This window comes from Crinia signifera, chromosome 2 (assembly GCF_055691185.1).
Source record: "Crinia signifera chromosome 2, ASM5569118v1, whole genome shotgun sequence".
Lineage (NCBI taxonomy): Eukaryota > Metazoa > Chordata > Amphibia > Anura > Myobatrachidae > Crinia > Crinia signifera.
Genome location: NC_139218.1, coordinates 237092840 through 237120176, shown reverse-complemented (window position 1 = coordinate 237120176; position 27337 = coordinate 237092840). Strand labels below are relative to the sequence as shown.

At 45.6% G+C, this 27337-nt stretch overlaps 1 protein-coding gene across 2 annotated transcripts in view; it reads right to left on the bottom strand.

The window, feature by feature from the left end:
* The window catches only part of ASL (argininosuccinate lyase), a 74358-nt gene that overhangs the window by 45302 nt on the left and 1719 nt on the right, over nt 1-27337 (bottom strand). Inside the window, exons 1-6 of one of the 2 annotated variants that reach the window (XM_083174044.1) lie at nt 25018-25092; nt 24861-24911; nt 14027-14221; nt 11842-11925; nt 6487-6543; nt 5081-5178 (exon numbers count right to left, since the gene is read on the bottom strand). In XM_083174044.1, coding sequence (XP_083030170.1) covers nt 5081-5178; nt 6487-6543; nt 11842-11925; nt 14027-14221; nt 24861-24872 — 446 coding nt within the window. In that variant the 5' untranslated portion in view covers nt 24873-24911; nt 25018-25092. Of the gene's footprint in view, nt 1-5080; nt 5179-6486; nt 6544-11841; nt 11926-14026; nt 14222-24860; nt 24912-25017; nt 25093-27337 lie in introns of those variants that run through there. The other variant, XM_083174043.1, reaches the window with a different exon arrangement.

The window sequence follows — 27337 nt, the reverse complement described above, 5'->3', positions numbered from 1 at the left end:
AAATTTTTTTTTTTTTAACCCCCTAACCCTCTTTTCATACTTACCAAGTCCCCGGGCGTCCACAGCAGGCCTCTGGCATCTTCTCCAGGGTCTCCAGCGGTCCCAGGAATGCATTGCGCGAGTGTGCGCGCGCGCCGGTGACGTCACCGGTGCGCGCGCACACTCGCGCAATGCATTCCTGGGACCGCTGGAGACCAGGAGAAGATGCCGGAGGCCTGCTGTGGACGCCCGGGGACTGCGCGGACGCCGAGGGACGCCCGGGGACCATCAGGGGACAGGTAAGTATGGCTGCAAAAAATTATTCTAAAAACCGGAAAATTCCCCTATCCGAAATGCTCGCGGTCCCGAGCATTTCGGATAGGGGATACTCAACCTGTATAATAATAATAATATCTTTATTATCATAAAATGCTCACATACATAAACATTAAACGAAATTTGATTGTGAACAGTACAAAAGATAAGAAAAAGTCAATAAAAGTAAAACAACATGCGAATCAAGATCTATACCCAGTAAAAAAATTCCGACTAAATTTCAAATATGAATTGCTGTTGGAAAGAAGCTCTCTCTGTATCGTTTGGACTTACACAAGACCGAACGATAACGCTTGTTGGAGGGGAGTAAGGAAAACAGATCGCTACTAGGATGGGAAGAATCCCTCAAAATACTGTAAGTCTTCTTGAGAAGCCGGGATTCGAATACATGGTGAATACTTGGCAGAGCAACCCCAACTATTTTACTTGCCACTGACACCACTCTCTGAAGGGCTTTACGATCAGCTGCGGAACAAGAGCCAAACCACACCACAATACCGTAGGTGATTACACTCTCGATAACACCAGTATAAAAATTCACCAAGGTTCTTCTGCTCATGCCAGCCAGACGTAGCTTCCTCAAGAAAAACATACGCTGGTGGGCCCTTTTGTTACAGTATCTATGTAGGCGCTCCACAGAAGATCTTTGGAAATATTTATGCCCAAGAATTTGAACGAGTCTACCGACTCCACTTGTTGACGATTCAGGACCAGCAGGCAGCTTAGGGCTTTAGGAGACTTCCTGAAGTCAACTATCATTTCTTTGGTCTTGTTTACATTAAGGACCAGACCGTTTTCCTTACTCCAAGACTCAAACCTCGATATCTCCAACCTATAGGCGGACTCGTTGTCATGAACAAAGGAACCCACGAGAGCAATATCGTCAGCAAATTTAATAATCTGAACAGAATCAGAAACTGAGGAACAATCGTAGGTAAACAGGGAATATAACAGAGGGCTCAGAACACACCCCTGGGGGACCCCTGTACTAATTGTCAGTACACCAGACACTGTAAACTAGAATGATTAGGATAACAATCCACATTTTCTGGATAATGGCCTTTATTCAGATCTGATCGCAGAACAAATTTGTTTGGAAAATGGGCAAAATGATGTGCACTGCAGGTGGGGCAGATGCAACATATGCAGAGAGAGAGTTAGATTTGTGTGAGTTATTTTGTTTCTGTGCAGGGTAAATACTGGCTGCATTATTTTTACAATGCAATTTAGATTTCAGTTTCAACACACCCCACCCAAATTTTACTCTCTCAGAACATTACATCTGCCCCAGCTGCAGTGCACATGGTTTGGCCCATTTTACAAACAAATTTGTACTGCGATCAGATCTGAATAAGGGCCAATGTGTAATAAGGGAATACATACACATGACCGGCAGTGGGGATGCCTGAGGTTAGAATACAGGCGCCAACATCCCAATCAGGGTATCCCAGCAGGGGTTAAGTAAGTATATTTACCTTTCCCCTGCCCTAGCTAAACCCCCACCCCCACCCTAACACTAACCCACCCACATGCTCACATTCGGGATGCCAGCGTCTGCATTATCACAGATAATGGGATTCCGGCACAAGGCTTGTGGCCGCTAGTCAGGATGCAGGCATCGGTATTCTGACTGCCCGCATCCCATCCACCATGTTAACCACAAACCAAAATAAGGCTATGACTCACTGGGGGAGATTTATTTAAATGGGAGTTCTATTTCACACAGGATATTGCTATGGGCAACCAATCAGTCTACTTTTTATTTATTTAGCACCTTCTAGAACATGGGTCCTCAAACTGCGGCCCTCCAGATGTTGTGAAACTACAAATCCCAGCATGCCTTGCCACAGTTTTGCTATAAGGGAGTGTTAAAACTGTGGCAAGGCATGCTGGGATTTGTAGTTTCACAACATCTGGAGGGCTGCAGTTTGAGGACCCATGTTCTAGAAGATAATAGATAGTATCTAATTGGCTACCCATAGCAACATCCCATCTGAAATAGAACTCCCATCTTAGTATATTTCCCCCATTCAGTGCAATGTCTTGCGATATTACATTTATTTAGGGCACACTCTCATCACTGGCAATATGGTCGCCAGCGACCATATTGCCAGCGATATCAGCAGTGGCGGAACTTGTGAGTGGTGGGCCCAGGTGCAAAAGAATAATTTAGGCCCCACAACAGTGGTTGACAGGGGTGCAAGCTGCTGGTCTAGACAGCAATGGGCCCCTTAGTCCTCAGGGGCCCCGATGCAATGCACCTGCTGCACCAATGGTAGTTCCGCCTCTGGATATCAGCCCATATCGCTGCTGATGTGTACACGGCTTAACATTTCCAGCTACTTTTGTTCTGAGATGGGAGAAGGACGGTCCAAACAGTTCATGTTGACCAATTACACATGTGATACTAGAAGAACATTAATCTAAGCGATCAAGGATTAATATTTCACAATACGGTCGATACACAGCTAAGGATTATTTTGTAAGTAGCAGGTCATTACCCTAGGTTCATTACACGACCTTGATGTGTAATTACTGGAATTTTGTCTAGCATGGTATGTTGCTGCAATAGCATGTTGACTGTCCTAGTTCTAAGTGAACCATTTATTTTTACATAAAATTACATTTTTGCACTTCTAGTTTATTGATGTTATTGTAATGTTTCAAGTTGTGCAAGCAAAAGCATTTATTAATGATTGGTTTAAAAGGCAAAACCAGGTTGGTTTCTCAATAATGAATATCCCCATTAAATCTAGCAGCTATAAGGCTTTAATTATTCTAATGAATGCAAATACCCAGCAACAGTTTTCCCCTCTAACACATTTGGGGTATTCAATTAGATCTGTGAAAAACGGCACTAATTTGGACACTCGGTATTCAATTGAGGGTGTTTTTGAGTATATTTTCGAATCGGCATGGATAAACCGGGACCCAAAAGCGATCGAAAACACCTGCAAATTCAACCAAAAGTGATAGAAAACATGGATCGGCAGCAAATTCATTGATTCATGTGGTTTTCAAAATGGTTTGCAAAATGCTGACATTTTTGCAGTAGCAAATACTGTATGTTTAGAAATATTTATGGAGTTAGGCATGGATATTTTCTCTTTATTGTGGCTTAATTGCCACTGTGGAAAAATGATTAGGACTTTCACATTTTCCCAATGGTCCTGCAGAAACAATGGTCAGGAGCTGGACTTCACAGTAGTCACTATGGTGCCGATGTTTAATGACTAGAGTGATATAGCCTTAAAAAAATGCTACCTCCAAGCTGATTGGTTGCTATGGGCAACTTCACTGCTTGATACATCAATCCTTACACGAGGGGAGTTTATGGGGCTTATTCTGGTTCACTCCTTCTGGCAAATTCCTTCTTAAATGGACAAAACCATGTGCACTGCAGGGGGGCAGATGTAAAATGTGCAGAGAGAATTATATTTGAGTAAGTTATTTTGTTTCTGTGCAGGGAAAATACTGACTGCTTTATTTTTTACACTGCAACATAGATCTCACTTTGAAGAAAGTCCCCACCCAAATCTAATTCTCTCTGCACAAGTAACATCTACCCCACCTGCAGTGCACATAGTTTTGTCCATTTGAGAAGGAATTTGCCAGAAGCAGTGAAAATCACTGTTTTGACTGGTCAACCGCTTTATAATAAAGCCAAGGAATGAATATATAGGACCAAATGTAATGGAGTGCGAGAATCAAAAAGTTAAAGATTTGGGGAGAATTTTTTTTTTAAGCGGCATTCAAATACATGCCAAAATCAACATGGTTTTTCAGTGTAAATGATTGCCGCATAAAAAAATAAAAAAAAGAGGAAAAAAAACTTCCAAAAACGCACTGATTCTCACACCCTGTTACATTTGGCCCATTGCGTTTAGTACTTTATATATAAAAGAGTGACATTATTAGTAATCCTAAGACTTATCTTTTAAAGAAGGGCCTTGAACATCTTAGCCCACTGTAATAAAAATATATTCGTTAGGCTTAAATCGGCAATATTGCTGCATTATATTTAGCAGCTATATAACAGTTGGTGCCTTCAACTCTCAGACTAGTATAAGGTGTGGCCAAATGAAAAGGAGACTGTAGCAGTGCTGTACCTAATCGCAGTGGGTTTGTCAATAGATAGCACGGCTTATTTCCCTGTTGCGCATGTGTAGTGAACTCAGTTTCTTCATTCCTGGAAAGTTGTTTTGCACGATCGGATGTATGATGGATTCCTCCAGGTCAGCACAAAGAGCTGTTATCCAATCTCTTTGCGCAGAAGGCGAGCAGTGTTTCACACGGTGCACCATATTCCAGTGGTGTCAGCGTTATGAGGTGGGACGCAAAAGCATCAAGGACTTGCCATGGCCCGGGAAGGCACATGTCACCAACCCTTCCACAATTTTATCTGTGGAGGATCTCATTCATCAGAACCAGTACCACCAGAATGTGAGACACTACTCTCTGTACAGGATTTCTCCTCCTGCGAGAAATTTTTGAAGCATGGTCGCCTTCTGCGTGAAGAAATTGGATAACAGCTCTTTGCGCTGATCTGGAGGAATCCATCATGAATCCGACCACGTAAAACTATTTTCCAGGAACTGTGAAAAAATGCCACGCCAACAGCAAACACACTAACACACTGCAATTAGATATAACACCACTACAGCAAAAGTCTCTGTTTCATTTGGACACATCTTATACATCTGGGCCATAGTGTTACGCTAATTTCATATACATTGTAACAGCTTAAACCTCTTCCTTCACTTACACAGCTGCCCTGTCAATCATAGTCCGAATAAGACGAATCAAGTGCACGTAGAGCACAGAGCAGGATTCCCGCAGCCATAACCTCATGTCTGTTACAACCTAAGAGAAATAAAATACTGAATACCAATATTTAATCTCACTTACTTACAGATAGCATTTTTATGGCTGTTTCTATCATTACATGACTAAAGTGATTACCTAAGGAGTCAAATGTTAAGGGGTATTCAAAACACAATGGATGACAAAGTCAGGAACATTTGCTTGTACCAGTACCTGCTTACCAATGTGTGACTACGGTTTATTTCCCTTGATGCGATTCTTCTTATAATAAGTTAAACTTACATTACAGTTAAATGGGGAATCCAAACTGCTGCAGTTTGTTGCGCAAGGAATAGGTAATCAATACAACTATTTTCCCTGCACAGCAGGCCCTGGGTTAACACACAATAACCCATTGCTGCTGCGCAAAATGCACAATTTTCAGGGCGGTACACTGCAGCCTTCTCCTCACAACTCAACTTGCAAGGGAAGGTCCATCACTGTGGCTTATTGAATCAGCCGGTGAGGGTAATTAGCCTATTGGATTCCTTTTAAGTGGAAATTATAAGCTGCTATTGCTTTCTATGTAACCAATAAATCTAACAGGACTGAGGAAAGGCCAGCAGCATCTAGCACAATCTACTTCTACCCTGGTATTTTCTAAGAGAGGCAGTGGATTGTCAATGGCAAATGCCGAAGCAAGGGGAACAGTGGTGGGTAAATGAAGTATGATGGGAGACCAATAATAATAATAATAGTTTTTATTTAGAAGTCTGCCGTGTAATATATTGATAATTGTACATGTATATAGTTAAGTGCATTAAACTTAAGTTTGTTTATTTTAATTTTTTATTGAAGCAAAAAAGTGTATAAAGCATATAAATTGTCAGGTTGAAAGATGATGTTGTTCTAAGAATACAACTGATGAGTATACACTAAATACCAATTAGCATAACTTCTAATGCAGTATAACTGCTAATGCAAAAGATGCCTTGCAATCTTATTTACAATTGCATACACATTCGCAGCCTATATGCACTAAAAGGGGAATATCAGCTGCCAAGTAGGACTATGGCTATGCAGACTGTAGTGACAGAGATGCCATGTTTCTCTGCAGCTGATGTCACATACATGCCCTGAACACAGCCATGACACGCCTGCATTTTTTGCCACCACTCTCGGTAAACTGCTTCATATGGTCACTTCCTGTCAATCATTCTGCAATGAAATCCTCACTGTAACCATGACACATTTACAGTGTGATCACATCCCATGCCCAGTCTACCGATAATTACTCAATTCCAAAAACATCAGCATTGCGTACTTAGCCCACTGTGTGTAAGTAATGAGGCACAGAACAAGCAATACCTGGTCATTTCTGCTGCGTCCAGTATGGAGCTTTCCTGCAGGTTCTCCTATTAATTCCTAAATGAGAGAGACATACTATGTTGTCACAGATACAGATATAGTAACAGTAATACCTTGCATTACTATTTGGAGTCATGTGAAAGAAAATACCCTGTATATTATCTTGATTATCTGCAATAACACTGTTCTATTTTTTAATTCTCGCCTTAAGAAGAAAATAAATTGAAAGAATTGCACTTATAAAATAAAATTGTTTGCTTAAATAATATAATTTCCTATTTTTACATTAAAATACATAGAGGTCTATTCAAGAAGGTTTGCATTAAATATTGTTACTTTATCAAATTGTATCAGTTCGAATGCGATTGTGGGATTGTAGATGACGCATGGGAATAATCTATGGAGGTGGCAGGGTTGTGAATAGGGGAGGTACACTGGGATTGGATGGGCAAGTGATGTAAAGGAGAGGAGAGTGACAGAAGAAAAAGTTGGGAAGAGTCTGCTTTGTATAAATGCTATAGACAAACATGAAGAAAAATGTGAGGGGGATGCATAACCAGAACGCTCAATAGGCAACCAAATGAGAGTAAAACTGCCCGTGTATATCAAACACATATACCGTATATACTCGAGTATAAGCCAAGTTTTCCAGCTCTTTTTATTTGCTGAAAAAAACCCACTCAGGTTATACTCGAGTCAGTGGCTGTAATGATGTAGCCGCGGCTTAGGGAAGATGGCTGCGACTACGGGAACATGGCCGCGGCATCCTGCACTGAGGACATGTATGGTGCAGGAGGCCATTGCAGAGCAGCGCCGGCCACAGAAGGAAGTCAGTGGCTGCAACGCACCCCACTCCCCCTCTCTCCATGGAGCCGGTTAGCGGCACCCCTCTACCACCCTTCAGCAGTTTACCTCCACCATGGAGCAGGGCAGCGGCCGACACACCAGGAGTTCAGCGGCGGCCACGCACCACCTCCAACCCCCATGGAGCCAGACAGCGGCACAGTACCTTCCCTACCTCCCTGGAGTAGTTCAGCGGCAGCAGCAACCCCCCCAGTACAGGGGATGCAAGAGGTCAGTAAAAGCCTGTGGTGTCCTATGCAGGGGGAGCAGCCTGTGGTGTCCTATGCAGGGGGAGCAGCCTGTGGTGTCCTATGCAGGGGGAGCAGCCTGTGGTGTCCTATGCAGGGGGAGCAGCCTGTGGTGTCCTATGCAGGGGGAGCAGCCTGTGGTGTTCTGTTATTATGCAGGGAAAGCAACCTGTGGTGTCCTGTTATTATGCAGGGGAAGCAGCCTGTGGTGTCCTGTTATTATGCAGGGGAAGCAGCCTGTGGTGTCCTTGTATTATTATACAGGGAAATTTACCAGTAGCTGCTGCATTTCCCACCCTAGGCTTATACTTAAGTCAATAGGTTTTACAGTTTTTGTGGTAAAATTAGGTGCCTCAGCTTATATTCGGGTCGACTTATACTCAAGTATATACGGTAGGTATCTTACTATAATATGTGAATGTCCATATAGAACATCTACAGGTCCACTGTCACAGATCTGCTTATTCAAGCTTACATGACTTGTGATTTTGCTGTTTCTAACTCTGACTCAGTTCTGTTTGCATTCATGGTGCCAATGAGTCTATGCATTGATGGCTAATTGTGCACCCGAGGAGAACCCAGTTTTAAGCTGAAATCACCTGTAACCCTTCGGTGCCCTGTTCCTTGTTTTTTTTTAATTCAATAATGTTAATTGATTTTTAAAGACAAACAACACACCAAAATAAGTGTAATTACACCCCAAAATAAGTAACTATGGAGAGCAGGGCAACAAGGTGCACATCAGATATATTAACATGGTTTATCAATATAGTATGAGAAATAATAAGAATGTTAAGCATAGTCTTGAAGGTGTAATTCACCAAGAGGAACAACCTCACAAGGTACCCGTAGGCGCCATACGTGTACAGCTATACATTAAGAATGTGAAGGATATAACATCAGACACAATTTTACTGATAAAACCACCTGATGTACTACAAACCTAGAATTACGTCAGGATAAATATAAAATACATGAAAAACATAATAGTAATAATAATAAACCCAAAACAAATCTCCCTAAGAAACCCCCCTCCCTGTATGACCCGACCCCAACTTAGGTATACTTGGATCCCATAACCTTACGCCCACTAAAGCTACTCTATACTATACTAACTTAACCCCCCACCCACCTACCTATGGAGACAAAAGACTAATGACCCCTTACTAGGGTGACACTGGCTCTCCCACCAGAAGTATGCATAGCAGGACTTTTACCTATATATTGTTTAGGGTCATATATACAGGACAAGCAGGACATATTAACTTTTCACAACAGTCAAATAAAATTGAATAAATGCATCTGAAAAGAGTTTCTAATCTAAAATCTAATTAACGTCAGTCCGGCAAAATTTGAACAATTTGACATAATAGAAGTATAGTACCAGTTCTATCCCAAAGCACTCCAAAATGTGCAGCAGAACCCCTGGCGTATGTCAGAGTTGAGAAGACCCAGATTATCCAGCACAAGGAAGGGTAGTGTTGTCAGAAGTGAAGTGTCAGCAACATAATATTCAGGCGTGTAGCACCAATAAGCCTGCACGCCGGACATAACCATAGAAAGATGCAGGCCCACAATGTACATAGTCACAGTATTTGAAGAAATATCTAAGTGACTGCCAGGAGATATATTGACCTCAACTTTGCATATTGTATAGGTGCATTTAGGGAAAAGAGTATCCACAAACAATCCTGCAGGATTTGCAGAAACTGTAGGAGCATAGTGAGCAAGCAGAACATCATCATCCCCATTTCCACTGTCCACAAAGGTGTATGAAGCAGAAGGTGTATTACATGGTATAACTTCAGGATATATAGGAATGACTTGTGTAGAGCAAGTAGACATAGCAGCTTTAACCCCTCCATCACCTTTCACAGTAGGAGAAGGTTGGGGATGGGTATCCAGATGAATTACTGCAGGTCCCCAAGTGACTTGTTTATAGCAGATAGATAAAGAAGCATTGACCCCTCCATCACCTTTCACAGCAGGAGAAGGTTGGGGATGTGTATCCAGAGGAATTACGGCAGGTCCTGGAGTGACAGGTTTATTGCAGGTAGATATAGCAGCATTAACCCCTCCATCACCCTTCTCAGGGGAGGGAAAGTGTATCCAGATGGATTACTTCAAGACTAAGGGGCGCATTTATCAATATAGTGGGATGCCGGCTCAGTGGCATCGCCGGACATCGCATTGCGGTGTTGAAGTACACCGCCGGGATGTATCATTAGAAGGGCGCAGGGACAGGGCTCCGATAGGAGCCTGTCCCTGCGAAGCCCTAACCCGGATGCCGGGGGGTCTGCGCATGCGCGGTTATGCGCTGACCCCCGCCGACCCCTGTGACCGCACTGCCCCGCTCGGCAGTGCGATCCAGTAGCCATAGGCTACAATGGGCTATCGCCATATCAGAATGGCGATAGCCCAGGGATGCGAAGCCGGGCTGCCCGATGTTAATACATCGGGCAGCTTCGCATCCCCCATAGAAACCTATGGGGGATGTGGCCGGCGGCGGTGCAGGGGGGATCGCAGCAGGGATCGGAGATCCCTGCTGCGGTCCCCCTTTCATACATTTAGGAGATACTTAATATTTGCGGCTTAATCCCGAAAACGGGTGTTTTCGGTGATTTAGCCGCAAATATGGTTTGATAAATGGGCCCCTAAGAAACAATCTCTGGGTTGAGGCCTGGATAACCTTTAGGATTTGTGAGACATCCATGGTGAAGGTATAACCATGCAGCGTAGGAAAACACAGTAGCAAGTTCAAACCCAAGTAGTGGGGAGCAGTAAAAAACTCACCGCTAAGCACACAGAGGATTCAGATGGCAGCAGGAATGTATACCAGAAGCTACTAGGCTGGAGATCACAGAAGAGCTGTGAAGCCGTCAAACCACAGCTCCAGGCACAGACACCACGCACTCTGTGCAGGGACACTAAATCATACTTGCCTACCCTCCCGGAATGGCCGGGAGGGTCCCGCAAATCGGGTCCCCCTCCCGGTCCCCCGGGAAGGGGGGCAAGTCTCCCGGCTTTTCCCTACAGCCCCGGCTCCCCCTCTCCCCGCGGTCTAAAAACTATGACACCTAGTTTTTCAGTGTACCCGGATCCTACTTTTGTTGTCAATTAAAGCCTATTTAAGTGATTTCCGATTAAGTTTTCAGCCATCTCTAAGTTATCCTGTATCCCTATTTCCTGTTATTCACAAAGGAGGCCATCTTAAGTTAATCCTGAGTTTAACTAGTTTTGTTATTGCCAAAGAGGCAACTTTCCTCAGTTGTTCCAGTCCAGTGACTCTACCTATAGGCTATACTGCGATATTCTGGTATCCTCAAATTCAGTCCGCTCCACTGTGCTCCTGTATCTTTCTGACCAAGTTCTCAGACAGGAGTTCTGTTCAGTTGACTCCTTATATACTAGGTGAACGGAGGGTACTTCCTGCAGAGGTCCGCGACCAGCTGACCAGACGCAGCTAAGTCCAAACTTCCTTGCGGGGGCCCCTAGTGGAAGCCGCTGGTCAGTTAGACACCGCGCCTCTGTTAGGAAGTTCTGTCAACACCCTTGTTACCTGCAGACAAGTTTGATTGCTCAAGACAAATTCCCACAGGCAAAGCAGCACCAGGTCAGATGGCATCAGGGTGTCCAAGATCAACCCTCCAGTCCGGAACAAGAGGGGAGTACCAAATGATTATGTCTCATGATATGATTTTTCTATGTCTCCCATAAGGTATAGGACTCTGCTCTGGGATCAGTTTGAACATTTCCATTGTTACCCTGTGGACCTTTAGATGTTATATATGGACATTCATATATTATGGGGATATACCTGTATGTGTTTGATATACACGGGCAGTTTCACTCACATGTGGATGCCTATTGAGCACTCTGGTTATGCATCCACCTCGTATTGTACTGTGAAGTAGGTAATCAGCACAGAGTAAGTCTCTGGCTACGCGGCACCAGCGATGACTTGTGGCCTATGTAAAAATCATTAGATGGGGTGTGGCTTACACATCTACTCGCACACTGTGCACACCAATTCGCATGGCGGTATATCAGTATAGTGTGGCGGTGTCTTCCTGAATGCTGTCCTCTGCACATTCGCAGCGGTGCAATCAGATCTCAATTGGGCCCTATGTCTTTGTTAACAATGATGACATATGACAACATGGTTAAAAGGTCAACGGCATTGTCAGCATGTGATGAATTGCTGTCTAACAGATGAAATCTCTTACAGCAGGAATTTCACACATGTACGGAAGAGAATTGTTACCTTCAGGCGGCGTTCATTAGCTGTATGTATATCCTCATCTGCTTTTGTCAGAACAAAAGTACCTGTAGACCATTCCTCATGGATCTGTGAGGAACACAAAAACAATTAATTTCTTGCATAAAAGAAGGAGACAAGCTTACAAATACATGTAGACATTTTTTGGCATATAAAAATGTTGCTCATCTCACAAACTTTTTTAACTTGCACAACTTATACCCCTTTCACATTGGAAAGCGCTTGCAAGCCGATTCGCAAGCTGGGTCCAAAATCCAGGCTGCGACCTGGCTTGCAAGAGCTTTCACACTAGCTGCACCGGGCGGGAGACGTAACCGTGAGGCAGGGCTGGGGGGGGGGGAGAGAGAGTCTGGGAGATGTCAGCATCCCCCAGCGGTGTCTTTACAGTGTAGTGAACGTGACCTGGGTCCTGTCGACCCGGGAAACCCGTTCACACTGCCTGGACCCTAGTCAAAACCCGGGATGAGATCCCGATACGTTGGACCTGTGACAATCTTCCAGGACCCTTTCACACTGACCAGTTTCCCGGTTTGTTGCGCATTCAGGTGCAATAACCTGGGAAATATTTGTCATTGTGAAAGGGGTATTATTGGACCAACCTCAGTCAGGCTTTAGTTCCCAACCTTCCACAGAGACAGCACTGACCAAAGTAGTAAATAATCCGGTCAATGCCAAATCCAAAGGACATTACTCACTTCTTATTCTTATTGATCTCTCTGCTGCTTTTAACACTTTCCCATTCTCTTCTTATACAAACATTACACATTTCTGATATCTCGGACACTGTTGAGAACATGACAATCAATCCTACTCCACAAATTCACTGCCTAGGTGTCACCCTAGACTCTGAACTGTCCTTTGTTCCCCACATTCAATCGGTCTAAAAAATCATGCTATATGCAAATAAAATAACCTATCCAATATATGACAATAACTTACACAAGACACTGCAAAAACTCCCACATTGATCATTGCAAATGTCTTCTTATCTCAAAATATCTCCCAGCCCGACCTCTTCACAAGATCGACCATTCGTATCCACACTCATTCACTCCCATTCATGATTGCAGGACTCTCTTTGGGGTGCACCAACTCCGTAGAAATTCCTACCACGCCAAATAAAACTCTCCTCTAGTCTCCAAACCTTCAATTTTCCTGACAACTCGCCACTTCAGTCAAGCTTATGAAAATCCCCCCCCAGCCATACTGCAGGAAATTATGGGGTCCACGGTGAAGTGAAGGTGCAGTTTTAGGACCCCCGCAGACACTCTGCCTAAACACTAAAGCCATGAATCACAAAGCTGATCCAGTTGCTATATCATACCTGCCGACTTTTGAGCTGCTCTCTCTGAAAAAGAGGAGGTTCGGGGATTGCACAGCATTTTACCCGTGGATCCCCCCCGCCAAGGAACACATCGTGGGAGCTGGGGGGATATGCGGGAGGATTGCCACCCTTTCCGGGGGGCAGGGAGGGGGACCTGATTTCCGGGACCCTCCCGGCCATTCCGGGAGGGTAGGCAACCCTGTGCTATATTGATGCTAGTGTCTATTCCGTTGGCACAAAGTAAACTGAATATAGCTGGCTCCGTTAGACCCTTTGGATTGATGAACAGGAGAGTCTGGCAGCAAGATGGATGTGTGAACTCCTCACGGTGCCCTCTACATCCATATGGTTGCCAAAATTCCCCAGATTATTATTTGTATTATTAAATAGATGTATATAAATATCTTTTTCATCTAAACTATTACATTTATCGATCACAGACCAAAATAAAGTCATTGCGACCTTGCATAATGATTTCAGGTGATGCTGTGAGTACGGGGGAAATTTACTAAAGGAAATTTGTAAAAAATAGATGTATTTGTATCCAGAAATACACTTATTTTTTACTTTTAATATCCTGAAAATACGGCAATTCGTATTCGTATTGATAGCACATCAAGACGAATACGAATTGCCGTATTTTCGGAATAGTAAATGTCAAAAATAAGTGTATTTCTGGATACAAATACACCTATTTTTTTACAAATTTCCTTTAGTAAATTTCCCCCTACATATCCACTTGATCTCTGTTTTCCCTGGGTACAAAGACAACAAGCTGATGCAAAATATTCCCATACAAAGCTTAGAGTAAAAGTCCAGATGATCTCAGTGCCACACATGCATTACCTGATCGAGGCCAGTGAGAATCTGTTCCATCTCAGACACGCTCACTAATCCTGCTTTTTCCAAGGCTTTTACGTACGCTTGGCTTCCTCTGATATCAGCTGACCACATCCTCTGGTCATAGGACACTGAAGAATTGAACATTTCCATGATTGGGTCTATGCTGCCAACAAATCTGCCACCCCATAGCTTATCACCCTGAAATAAATACAAATACAACAAACATCAAATGACAATTAAAAAAATACATTTTTTTATTTATATATTTTTCACTTATCAAAAGCCATACGATAAGAAAAACATGAGACTTCCAGGGTAAAATGACAGTAATGGAGCAGATACTAACATGATGGTCAATTGATTAGTAGCATTATGAGCATGAAAGTAATAAAAGTACAGAAGGATGATAAAGGGATTTTTGTAAGAACTTACCGTTCAAATCCCTTTCTCTGAGTCCATCCTGGTGACACAGCTCTACCATGGAATGTAGGAGGGTCTGCAGGAGCAAGGCACCTATGCTGACTTCTTTTGAGAGCAGGCTCCTCCCTTCTGCATCCCAGAATTCCTCAGTTCAACTTCTAAAGCACACTGGAATACATTACTCAGTACAACGCCTGAACATTTTATTATGCACAATCAACATAACCAATAACATTACAATAAATGAACGGTATAACTTACTGAGTGTAAGGGAGGGATCGCTGTGTCACCAGGATGGACTCAGAGAAAGGGATTTGAATGGTAAAGTTCTTACAAAAATCCCCTTTTCTCTTTCGTCCATGCTGGTGACACAGCTCTACCATGGGACATTCAACAACCGGTCATTTGTAGGGTACGCTCAGACTTATCACTGCTTGCCCAAATGAAGCGTCCTCCGACGCGAACTCATGGAACCTATAGAATTTTGTAAAGGTATGAACAGAGGACCAGGTGGCAGCTCCGCTGTAGCCCCATGATGCACAGCTCAAGAAGAAGCAACTGACCTGGTGGTATGGGCATTAATCCATGAAGGAATAGGTCTACCTACCTTAGTGTAGGCAAAGGCAGTGACTGACCATAACCATCTGGCAATGGTCTGCTTAGAAACAGACCACCTCTCTTATGTACGTCATATAATACCAAAAGCAAATCAGATTTGCGGATGTCCGCCTCAACATTCCGGATCCCCGGAATGAATACAGCGCAGAGCAGGAATGTTCAGCTCTGCCCATTGGAAGATCAGCGAGACTTCCTGCATTGCCATACTGCTGAGAGTCTCACCCTGATGAATCAGGTAAGTCACAGCTGTGGCATTGTCTGACTGTACATGTACTGGTGATCCCTTCAGGAGATCCCCTGCCTGCAGAAAAGAATTCCAAACCGCCCTGAGCTCCAAGATGTTGATCGGCAGTCTGGATTCCTCCTTGGACCACAGACACTGCAACCTCAAGTGCAGAACTACTGCCCCCCAGCCCCTGATACTGGCATCAGACGTGACAACCAACCAATCCCACGAGCGGAGGGAACACCCCAGTTGCAGCGACTCCAGAAGTCTCTGTGTGGGTGTTAGATGTGACTTTGGGCCTTATTCTGATTGAGTCGGACAGCTCAGTTTGCGGTCGGACGGCCGATGTTTGGTGTTTGCGCATGTACAGAGGCGTTTCACGTCTGGACACAGCGTGAAGTCAGTGTAGAAAACGATCGGTCTGAACCATCCGAGCAGGGGGTCGAGAGGGGTGTGAAGGGATGTTTAGGCTCATTACCATATGCATACGCCCCACGTTTCATAGGCGTTCCCATTAAAACGCTGGGCGTACGTATGGTAATCCGGCCGTGATGCATGTGTGGGGGGACGGACAGCTGACATAGCCGGATGTCAGCTGCCCACCCATATTCCTGCTTTCATACGGAACAATATCCGAGTGGTCTGGAGCACTCGGTCCATCATTCGATGGTCGGCGACCATCGGAGGATGGGGGAGGTGTTCACATGAAACATCCACTCGTGGTCTGTTCGCTCTGCATCTTACCGCATTCTTAGCGATCCATACGGTAGGCGGGGCTAAGAACATTTGGTTCCTGTCCGAAATACGCATCCGTCCGAATCAACTAGAATAACGGCCTTTGGGAGGTTCAACAACCACCCATGTTCTTGGAAGAACCATGTCGCAATGTCCAGATGTTCTTGTAATTTCTCCACTGACTCTGCCTTGAACAGGTGGTCATCCAGGTATGGGATGATTACTATCCCTTGTAGTCTGAGGTCCGCTGCCATGACAGCCATCACTTTCGTGAATAACCTTGGAGCTGTGGCCAGGCCAAAAGGAAGAGCCTGAAACTGGAGATGAGTCTCCCCTATCGCAAATCTCAGTAAGGACTGATGTTCCTTTAAGATAGGCACATGTAGATAAGCATCCTGGATGTCCACTGATGCTAGAAATTCCCCCAACTCTATGCTTAACAGCACAGAACGAAGAGACTCCATACGAAAATGGTCCACCCAAAGATACAGATTTAAAAAAAAAAATTGATTTGGGGACCAAAAAGAGAATTGAATAAATACCTCTCTTTCTTTCTTCCTGAGGTACCGGGACCACCACTCCCTTTTCAAGAAGGGACGTTTCCGCCCCCAAGAGAGCTTTCCGCAGGCGAGCTTCCCGCAGTACGGGTGTTGGAAGAAACCTCTTTTGGAGGGACCCCTGAGATTTGTCCTGTTACCCTGTGAAATGATGGAAAGAACCCAAGGTTCCGTGAAGGAGTTGATTCACTGGTCCCGAAACTTCAGGAGACGACCCCCCACTCTGACTCCAGTAGGAGAGTCTCCGCACCGTCATGCGGAGGACTTATCCTTACTTTTGGACTGATGCTTCTTGGCAAAGGCACCGAAACGGGATCGGGGTGCCCTCCTCTTATTGGCTGGAAACTTTCCTCTACCTGCCTGTCCTCTGTTAGATGCTCCCCCTCAAAAGGAAGAACGAAAGGACGGCTTAAAGGTCCCAACCTTGGACACTGAATGTTTTGACATGGTGGGAAAAAAAGTGCTCTTCTCCCCTGTCACTTACTTTATAATGTACTCCAGTTCTGACCCAAAAAGCAGCTCACCCTTAAAGGCCAATGCCTCAAGAGACTTCTTTGATTCACTGTCTGCTTCCCAAGCTTTTAGCCAGAGAGCTCTCCTTGTTGACACCGATGTGGCTGACACTAGACGCCATCTTTGCGCCTTCTTCCCCAGCCTTACCTTTCCTAAGGTTTCAGCCCATTTAATCATAGCCTTGGATACCCATGCCGAGGCAATAATAGGGCGCAGGGTAAAGCCCACCCCTTCAAAAAGTGCCTCAAGGCATGCTTTAATCTTTTTGTCTACTTGGTCTTTAAATGCTGCACCCCCTTGAACGGGTAAGGCCATGGCTTTAGACAACCTGGCCACAGGTGCATCCACTAAACTGATTTTCTCCCATAATTTTACATGTTCCTCTGGCATTGGGTAGATGTCTGCAAACCTTTTAGGCATAAGAAGCTTCTTATTAGGAGTCTTCCATGCTTCTCCTAGCAAAGAAATCATGCCCTCATCCGAGGGAAACGTCACAGGATCTCTGCGTAAATCTCTGCACACAATGCGCAGGTACTTTATCTTCCTCTAACAGATTTAAAGTCTGCTTAACTGCCAGGATTAAATCCTCAATCCATGGGACAGAAGACTCAACTTCCTCCTTCTGGTCCCAAAAAAAATCCTCCGCGCACACACCCTCCTCATCCGAATCTAAAATCAACAGGGGAGCTGTAGATACGGGGTGTCTAGGAGAAGTAACCTCAGGGGTTTTAACCAGTTGTTCCATGAAAGCATTCATTTTATGAACACTCTGTGCAGTGTCCTGCATGACCTGCAACAGAGCTGGGTCCCCCTGAGATGGGGTAATGGAGCTGAGAGACGATTGAGAGGGGGACAGGGAGCCAGGAGATTTCACCAGATCATCTCTCTGCCTATTTAGAGCCTTAATCAAGGCATTCATAGACCTCACCAACGCAGCCGCCCACGCAGGTTCAGCTTGCTCAGACCTCTGGGCTTGAGGCCCACTGGGCACGGACTCAAATGAGGGGCACAAATCCCCCTGATCCATCTGTTCAACATTTAGTTTAATACCACAAAATTTGCAGTTAACTAACATGGCAGGCGCTCCCTCCCCCAGAGCAGCAGCACTACACCTCTCTGTCATGATATAACACACGATGCACAATGTCAGGCAATTGCACAGAATACTGTATCAGTGTTACTTATCTGTTCGCTTGCTGCCAATGATCCTCAGCGATCAGCTGGGGAAGCGCTGCCCAGGAGAAACTTCTTACTGCACTGTAATGAAAATCCCTTGTTTAAGCTCAGAAGCCTGGAGAGAAAAAAGGGCGCCAGCACAGAGAGCAGGAAGAGACCAAGTCTCTGCTTCAGCGGGGAAGGAAGCCTATTGGTGCCCTTTCCCCCTTTAGTCGCTCCCACAAGTGTTTCTCCTCACCTCCAGTGCCTCCCCTCCTTCATGGGACCACTTGGAAGCGTCCAGCAGCGCTGGACTCCTGTAATAGGGTTCACTTCCTTTTCAGGATTTCAGCCTATAAACCCCTTAAGATGGCGGCCGCCATAGCGGGGGGTCCGTCCTCCACGATCCCCACCCTAGCCAGGGAGCCGGTTCAGGACGCCTCCGGGGACCAGGAAAACCTCTCTGTAAAAGTAGGTTAAGCGCTGTGCATAAGACGCAGCAGTGTCTCTCTGCACACAGAGAGCTGACAGGACGCGCTTCTGTCAGCCTCTGCTGCGCTCTCAGTGTGTGTGAACTGCTAGTAGAAGTAACACACTGGAAAACTTGCACTAACTAATGAATTAATAAGATAAAAAAACCCTAGCTACTCTATCCAAAAAACGGCTGCAGCCGGTCAGCACAGCACCCACTCCGGTGGGCGCCTAAAACAAACTGAGGAACTCTGGGATGCAGAAGGGAGGAGCCTGCTCCCAAAAGTAGTCAGCATAGGTGCTTTGCTCCTGCGGACCCTCCTACATCCCATGGTAGAGCTGTGTCACCAGGATGGACGAAAGAGAAATAAAGTTTACTCCTAGCCAGGAGATTGTCTGCTGTATCATGGGGTAAATTTACTCAAATGGAAATTATATTGAAAATGGGATAGCAACCAATCAGATTATATCTATGATCTTCCAGAAGGTGCTAAATAAGAAGTAGAATCTGATCGGTTGCTATGGACAACATCCCATCTTAGTAAATTACATAAAAAAATCTATTTTTCTTCCAACTTAATCCCGTTTAAGTATAAATAGCTTGCCTATAGTTCCTTCCTGAAGAGGCTCAGAGTGCATCTGTGACCAGAATGGGACATGCCTATTATATTTTAGGTGCTTTAAGGTGCAGGGGCTGTCCAATGAAAGTGGTGTTTAAGCAATATTTATTTATTTATTAACAGTTTCTTATATAGTGCAGCATATTCCATTGCACTTTACAATAAGGGCCAGATGTATCAAGCTTCAAAAGAGATAAAATGGAGAGTGATAAACAACCAGCCAGTCAGCCCCTAACTGTCATTTTTCAAACCCAGTCTGTAACATGAACGGTAGGAGCTGATTGGCTGGTTGTTTATTACTCTATATTTTATCAGCTTAATACATCTGGTCCCAAGTAGCTCTTAAGACCATGCCACTCCATAGTAGGTAAGGTTATACATTTAATTAATCTTTTGAAATCCATACCTCCCAACATTTCTGGCTACTGGTGCGGGACAGGGAATTTTCTGGGGTGTGGCCTGATGGAAAGAGGGTGTGTTCTATACTAGCGGTGCTGCCACTAGGCCACACCCCTGTTTCCTGCCACTGTGGGGGCATGCCAGAAGCTCTGTAAGCTGCTGACCAGCCCCCAGCCCCTCTGCCTGCAAGAATAGATGAAGCATCTATTCACGGACGACAGGGGGGAACTCCCAACTGCCCCCCCGGCCGCGGGACATGGAAATATAACACAACATATGTAAACAGGAGTGAAAATAAAGCCCATTGTTTCCAATGTCACCAATACCAATACTGTATTTTGGGGTACAAGATTTTGAAAGTTTTAGAAAATACTTTTACCAAGAGAGGATATAACTCAAGAGAAGAAGTGACTATGGGGGTTATTCTGGTTCATTCCCAAAGGCAAATTCCTTCTTTAATGGACAAAACCATGTGCACTGCAGGGGGGGGGGGGGGGGCAGATGTAACTTGTGCAGAGAGAATTAGATTTGGGTGAGTTATTTTGTTTCTGTGCAAGGAAAATTCTGACTGCTTTATTTTTACACTGCAATATAGATCTTAAGCTGCCCATACACGCTGCTATGCGTGCTGTCCCGAAGTGTGCTTTGAGGTGCGCGCTCCCGCAGCACCTCATTGCACAGTACAAAAAGTATGTGCTTGCACATAATTTTTGTACTTAGGTTTCATCGCATTGCATGCACAACGCATGCACACGCAATGCAATGCAATCCGTGCTAGTACAGCACAGAAAGCACGCCCTCATAGCAGTGTGTATGGGCAGCATTACTCTGAAGTAGGGTGGCCAATCCCGGGATCGGGATCGGCGGGATCCCGGGATTTGGCCTAAAAAAGTCCGGGATTTCAATCCCGGGATTGGATTATCCAATCCCGGGATTTTCGGGATTAGACTGTGCATGCGCAGTCTAATGCCGGGCAGCGTCTGAGCTAGTGCTCAGACGCTGCCCGGCTCCCGAATCCTGACCCCTGCGTGCGGCGATGCGTAGCGTGACAGTAGAGATCACGCTGCGCAGCCTTCTGCTGTGCACGCCCCCTTCCAGTCTCCTCCGCACGTCGCCCGCCTGCCTCTGCCCGCCCGCATCCTTTCCGGCCTGTGGCCTGGCTGCTAAGAAGGAGGTGCACAAGCCTGGAGGCACCGTGCACCTCAGAACACACTCCCGGCCGCCCGCCCGCTAATGTAAGTAAATGTGCGGGTCGGCCTGTGTGGGGGTGGGTATGTGTGGAGCAGAACTGTATTAGGGATGCCAATCCCGGGATCCCGAGAATCCCGGGATTGAGCATTTTTCAATCCCGGATCCCGGGATTGAAAAAATGCCCCGGGATTGGCATCCCTACTCTGAAGTAAAACCCCACCTAAATCTAATTCTCTCTGCACATCCCCCCCCCCCCCCCCCCCGCAGTGCACATTGTTTTGTCCATATGAGAAGGAATTTGCCTTTGCGAGTGAACCAGAACAAGGGCCTATATACAGTGTATATATAATAAAAATCAATTTCAATGTATAATTGGACCACGCTAGACTAAACATTTTTAAATATACAACAAAATTACCTGTGAAATCTCTACACAAACACACTTAAAAAAATACAAAACAACTGATCATAATTGCTGCTACTTATATTCTATACTATATTCTATTCTATTCTATGTTACGTCTTCCATAAAATAAGGAATATTAAGCACTGGAAACTCAGTGGTCAATAACACAGCCAAAACATCATGTGCTATTGCAAAACGTCAATGACATCTCTTTCAGCAAGTTCAAACTAAAACAGACGTCAATGAATTAATTTAGTACATCAAAGACAGACATTACAGATCACACTCCTATTGTGTAAGACATGATGGGCACTGTCCAAAATTTATCAGAATCCAATAGCAAGATTAGAAATAATATATAGTATATATAGCTTGTTAGTGCTGATGACTTTGGCTAATCATGGGATAACAAACTATGCAAAAATGTAAAATTAATACAATGGCAGAAGTGGGTGGTGAGCAAAGGTGCAAAAATCAAATTTGGGCCCCCCTACTCCACCCCAACCCAAGTTCACAATATGAAACATGGCATTGGGTGACAGGGAGAGGCTGAAGGTGACAGGGAGAGGCAGGGGAGGAACAGGGTGACAGGGGCAGCAGTGGGCCTCTTTGTCCTCAGGGGCCCGCAGTGGTGCACAAAGGGGATCCCTGATGGGATAAGGGTTTTTTTTGTGACAAAGGCAGCGCTGCGGTTCCACAGAGTCACTGTGACTGCCGCAGCCAGGATCAGAGTTACAGCCAGTGGCTCTGAAGTTGGCCATGGGGAGATGCATCAGGCATGCGGCAGCAATGGGAGCAGCAAACACAGCATCGGTGGCAGTGGTAGGCACTCAGCAGCATTGGCAGAAGCTCTGGAGCGACGGGATCTGCAGGTACTCGGCTACACTGAGCCAGTCGGCTGCCTGTAATGCAGCAGAAGTTTGCCTGGAGGACTTCCAGTGTGAGCCTATGTGTGTGTGTGTGAGCAGCTATACCCACATACATATAACATAGTTATACTGAGATAGATCTAGATCCACACACACACACACACACACAGTATATCATTGGATAGACAGCAACTAGGTCGACAAGCATTAGGTCGACACCACTAGGTCGACATGCAGGAAGGTCAACAGGGTCATTAGGTCGACAAGCATTAGGCGACATGGGGAAGGTCGACATGGTGTTTTCACTTTTTTTTTGTCCTGAATGTTGACACAGTCAACATGAACACTGAAACGTAGCACCGCGTCCCCTCGCATGGCTTCCTACACTATTTTATTCTCCCACCAGTGGACAGTAGGGCATGAAACACTGCCTATCAGCACATGTCAGCTCAAAAAAAGTGAAAAACCCCATGTCGACCTTTTGACTGGGTGGGAGACACTTATGGGAGGGGCAGTGAGATAGTGGGGAGGCTCGATGAAAAGGAGGAACACTAGGCTGGAGAAGAGGGGAGTCTAACTGGACAGCTGTTGGGTTCTTGATGGTGACAGCGAGCTGGAAGTAGTGGAGGTAAGGCGACGACACTGCACTAGGCTGGCTAGTTGGTGAGGGGGGGAGACACTGGGCTGGAGAAGGAGTAGACACAGAGATGGGAGCATTGACCTGCTGCCGTTACATTCCTGTCTGGCCCTGCATACTTGCTGAAGCACACACTACAGTCACACAGGAGCCTCCTCAGAGGCTTGACTGTGCAGTCCGGTGACAAAAGTGTGTGGCTGTCCCTGGCATCAGTCTCAGGCAGGCAGTGTCAGTTATACCCCTTTCACACTAGCAAGCACGGTCACAATCCTGGTACAATATCCCACGTGCGAGCCGGCTTTCAATCGATTTCTCACTAGCCGCCCAACCTGGCACAAAGCCAGACGGGTGACATAATCTGAAATCAGGGCTGGGGCGGCGCTGGGAGATGTCAGCATCTCCCAGCGGTGCCTTTACGGTGCAGTGAACGGGACTGGGGTTGCTTCGATCTGGGTTACCCGTTCACACTGCCCCTGGACCCGCAAGTGTCCCGGGTCCAACCTTGGTCAAGACCCGGGTTAAAATACCGGAACCATGGACAATCTTTCGGGACCCTTTCACACTGACCAATTTCCCCGGGTTGATGCTCTTTCGTGTGCAATAACCTGGGAAATATATGTCAGTGTGAAAGGCGTATTAGAGACTAAGCTATGATTACTTGAGCTCTGCTTTTAGTACACCTGCGTTACAATTTTTTTTTTTAATTTCAAATAAATAAAATCTACTGCCAATCCATCCCTGCACTCGGTGCAGCGATGGGTGTGCTCATCAACATTTACTTAATAAAGAAGGAAAAAAAGAACAATGCAATAATGATGATTTTGTTTTCTGTAAATATTGATGATTACATATATCACAGCACTTATACCACTTTAATGGTGTGTACACACGGGTACAATCACCCTGCGATTCTGACTATATAGTCAGAATTGCACAAAGATCGCATGCATGCGCGCTCCCATATTGCAAAGCAGAAAGTCTGGGCTGCCTTGACTATATAGTGCAGATCTGCACTATATAGTCAAAATTGTATGCCATTTCATGCATGCCGTGCGATCACATCGCACGGCACATCTCACCATGGCCCTTATTCTGATCTGTGCGGCCAGATCAGAATATGCGGCCAGGACCGTGCAGGCGAATCCCCGCCTTCCATACGGATCGCCACCTCCGTCCGTACGCGGATATGTGGTGGTCCGCATGAAAGTGGACGGGGATACGCCTCCTCCATCTTCGGAGCAGCCCCTGCATTCGATGGTCGCCGAACATCGAATGCAGGGCCGCACGCTCAACCAGCGCCCGCCACCCTAGACCACACGGACACTTGTCCGTATGAAATCATGTATGGGGGCGGGCAGCTGACATCCGGCGATGTCAGATGCCCGCCCCCTACACATGCGTCACGGCTTCATTACCATGCATACGCCCTGCGTTTGCATGGGAACGCCCATAAAACGCGGGGCGTATGCATAGGGTAATGAGGCTAAGTAGCCCTTCACGCCCCTCTCCGCCCCCTGTGCGGCGTATAAAGAATAGGTACGGCGAAACCGCCTGCACATGCACAGAGTGACCTCTGCACATGCGCAGTCGGAAACCATCGGCGGTCCGACCGCATGCGGAAAAATCCGCACCGATCAGAATAAGGGCCCATGTGTACACACCATTACATTGCATTTGAACCGGGTTATAAGAAGTGTTTTTACTAGTGGATAGTGAATACGGTGGAATTAAAAGAAAAAAATAAGACCACTATAAGACCATGCTCAGGAATAAACAATATTTACATGCACTGTATGTGAAGTGAATGCATTCAGTGTTATATAGTGCAATCCTAGGTGAGCACAGATGGATAAATTAAATTGACTGAGTTAGTAATTAGGTCACCTGTGCTCAAGCATGGCAATCTTTAAAACAATGGATTACTTGAGTGACTTGAGGATCAATATTTTTTTAAGTAAATAAAAATATATATAAGTCTTCACCATACTAAACGAAAGATTCAAGATAATCAAAATAATACCTCGGATGCCATACTGATGATTTGAGGATATCTTCAACTTTAAACAGCAACCTAAAAAATACCAATAAAAAAAAGTTAAATATTTTTATCTTAAAATATAATTTCTTAAGTCACAGCTACAGACACACACTTTACATGCTTTTACAGGTTTACTCACCACATATGCATATTTTGAAAAGACTGGCCGGACGCTGAAAAATATTTTTTTAATTCAGCAGCGCTTCCCGCCCCGCCACCAGTCAAATACCGCTACAAAAAGAGGGGGTGGTTGACTGCGCTGAATTGTAGAGGGATGGATATTTTACAAAAGAAGATTCAGATTAGCATAAACATAAACAAATAGGTCAGGTGTGTGGTAAAAAAAGATAGGACAATTTATTGTAACTTTTTCACATAAATATAAAAAATATCAAAATATCAAAATAAAACAACAATAAAAAAATAGTTAAAATAGACACTGATCATATAGTCACCCTTAGATGGTAGGACAGTTCGGTCCAGTTAGCGGATCTTGATTTTTTTTAAAAAATTGTGAGATTGGATGGATATGTCCACACCTGGAGATTTTTGTAGAAATTGCACGATTGGATGGTTATGTCCACACCTGGAGATGTCGTTTTTTCCGTGCTGTATGTCGCAAAGTGAGGGGCCAGTTCACTTTGTAATGCAGGTATTGTAATCCATAGTATTGGTACCAAGATGGTAATGTGGTACTTGGGGGAACACTGGACCTCTGTGGACCCAGACGGGCTTGTTAAGGAGGTGGCGTGCCTCCAGATGGATTGAAGCCTCGGGTGGGGATATGGGTATCTCTGGTGTTCCGCTCACTGAGTTGTTAGGATGATGAAAAAAGGTTTTCCAGAAGTGGATTCTCCTAATAAAGGTGTGGTAACCAGTAAGGAAGGACCGTGAGTGTCAGATTTTGAGGGGTGATCAGGTCATGCAGGGGCGCACCAACGCGTTTCGCTGCTCTCAGCAGCTTTTTCTTTTTTTACCTCCTACTGTATTGGGGTCGACTTCCCCCTTTTTTAGACTGCTGCTACATTTAGCCAAACCACTCATACACAGCGCCTTTTGTGGATATCCGTATCCCTTCTTTTCTTTCTTTCCAAATACCGCTACAAGCTCCCAGCCGCCGTTGCCAACCCCGCTGCCTGGCCCATGGACCCTACACAGGTGTGTGCCAGCGGTGCTTCACCGCTGGCACACACCTCCCCACTCCGACCCGATACACACGATACCGCGCATTTGGTCCAATTTCTTGGCCCGATCCATCTAGAGCAGGTGAAATTGTCCCAAACCGTAAAAGTGTATGGGCACCTTGAAAGTGATGAAACATACTGGGCATGTTTAAGTAGGGGTACATGCAAGCGGGGCTTAATGTGGTCCTGGAGAGGTGGTGGAACTCATTTCCTCCTCCACTTACTCCATTAGCAGAGCCAGGGACAGTGGTAGAGTTTTGGGCACCCCCTATAATGCTTTTCTGTTAGAATCACTGTACAGAGTCAATGTGGAGGATGAACTAGTTCCACCTCCCCATTTCAGGTGGTGGATCTATAGGACCATACACATTGGGTGGCTTGGAGATGAAATTACCTCAGTTTTGCTGTTTGAGCTGCTTTCAGCTCAAAAGTCGCCCAGTGTGTATGGGGCAGCGATGAGAGGTGAGCGATGATGCGGGGCCTGCATCATCCCTGGCCTGGCCGTTCATCTGCTGGTAGCATCCTGCTATGGAAAGTCATCCATCCTCGGGGAAATCACTAAAACATGCATAAAACGCTCAGTGTGTACGCACACAGCCCAGTAATTTCTCCCATCATTGTTCAGCATACACGCTGGGCAAAATCACTCACTGTGTATGGAACTTAAGTTGTACGCAGCATGCAAGTAACTAACATCCAAATCAAGGCTCAGAATGGGAGGTTGGTGTTATCCCATGAGGTTGAGAACCGGAGCACAGAAACATTGGGGGTTATTCTGGTTGATTACCCCCAGGGTGTGTTCCCATGCACGGGCTGCGAATGGATGTTTAACATAGTGTTCCTTCTAGGACAGGCATTCCCAACCATGGTCCTCAAGGCACACCAACAGTACAGGTTTTAGTGATATCCAGGCTTGAGCACAGGTGACTTAATTAGTACATGAGTGATTCTGATTAAACCATCTGTGCTGAAGCCTGGATATCACTAAAACCTGCACTGTTAGGGCTGTTTCACACAGTACGGTTCCTGCCGCACGGTGAAATCCCGTACGGCCAGGGAGCCGTGCCGCACTCAGCAGTTGTGAATGGACACTATTGTGTCCATTCACACGGGACGGCCACGGCCCGGCCGCACGGCTGCAGCCGGATCCCCCCACTGGAAGGGACGGCTGCCGGGCTGTGGCCATCCCTGCCATTATAAAATTCTGAGTGCGGCGCGGCTCCCTGACCGTACGGGATTTCACCGTGCGGCAGGAACCGTACTGTGTGAAACAGC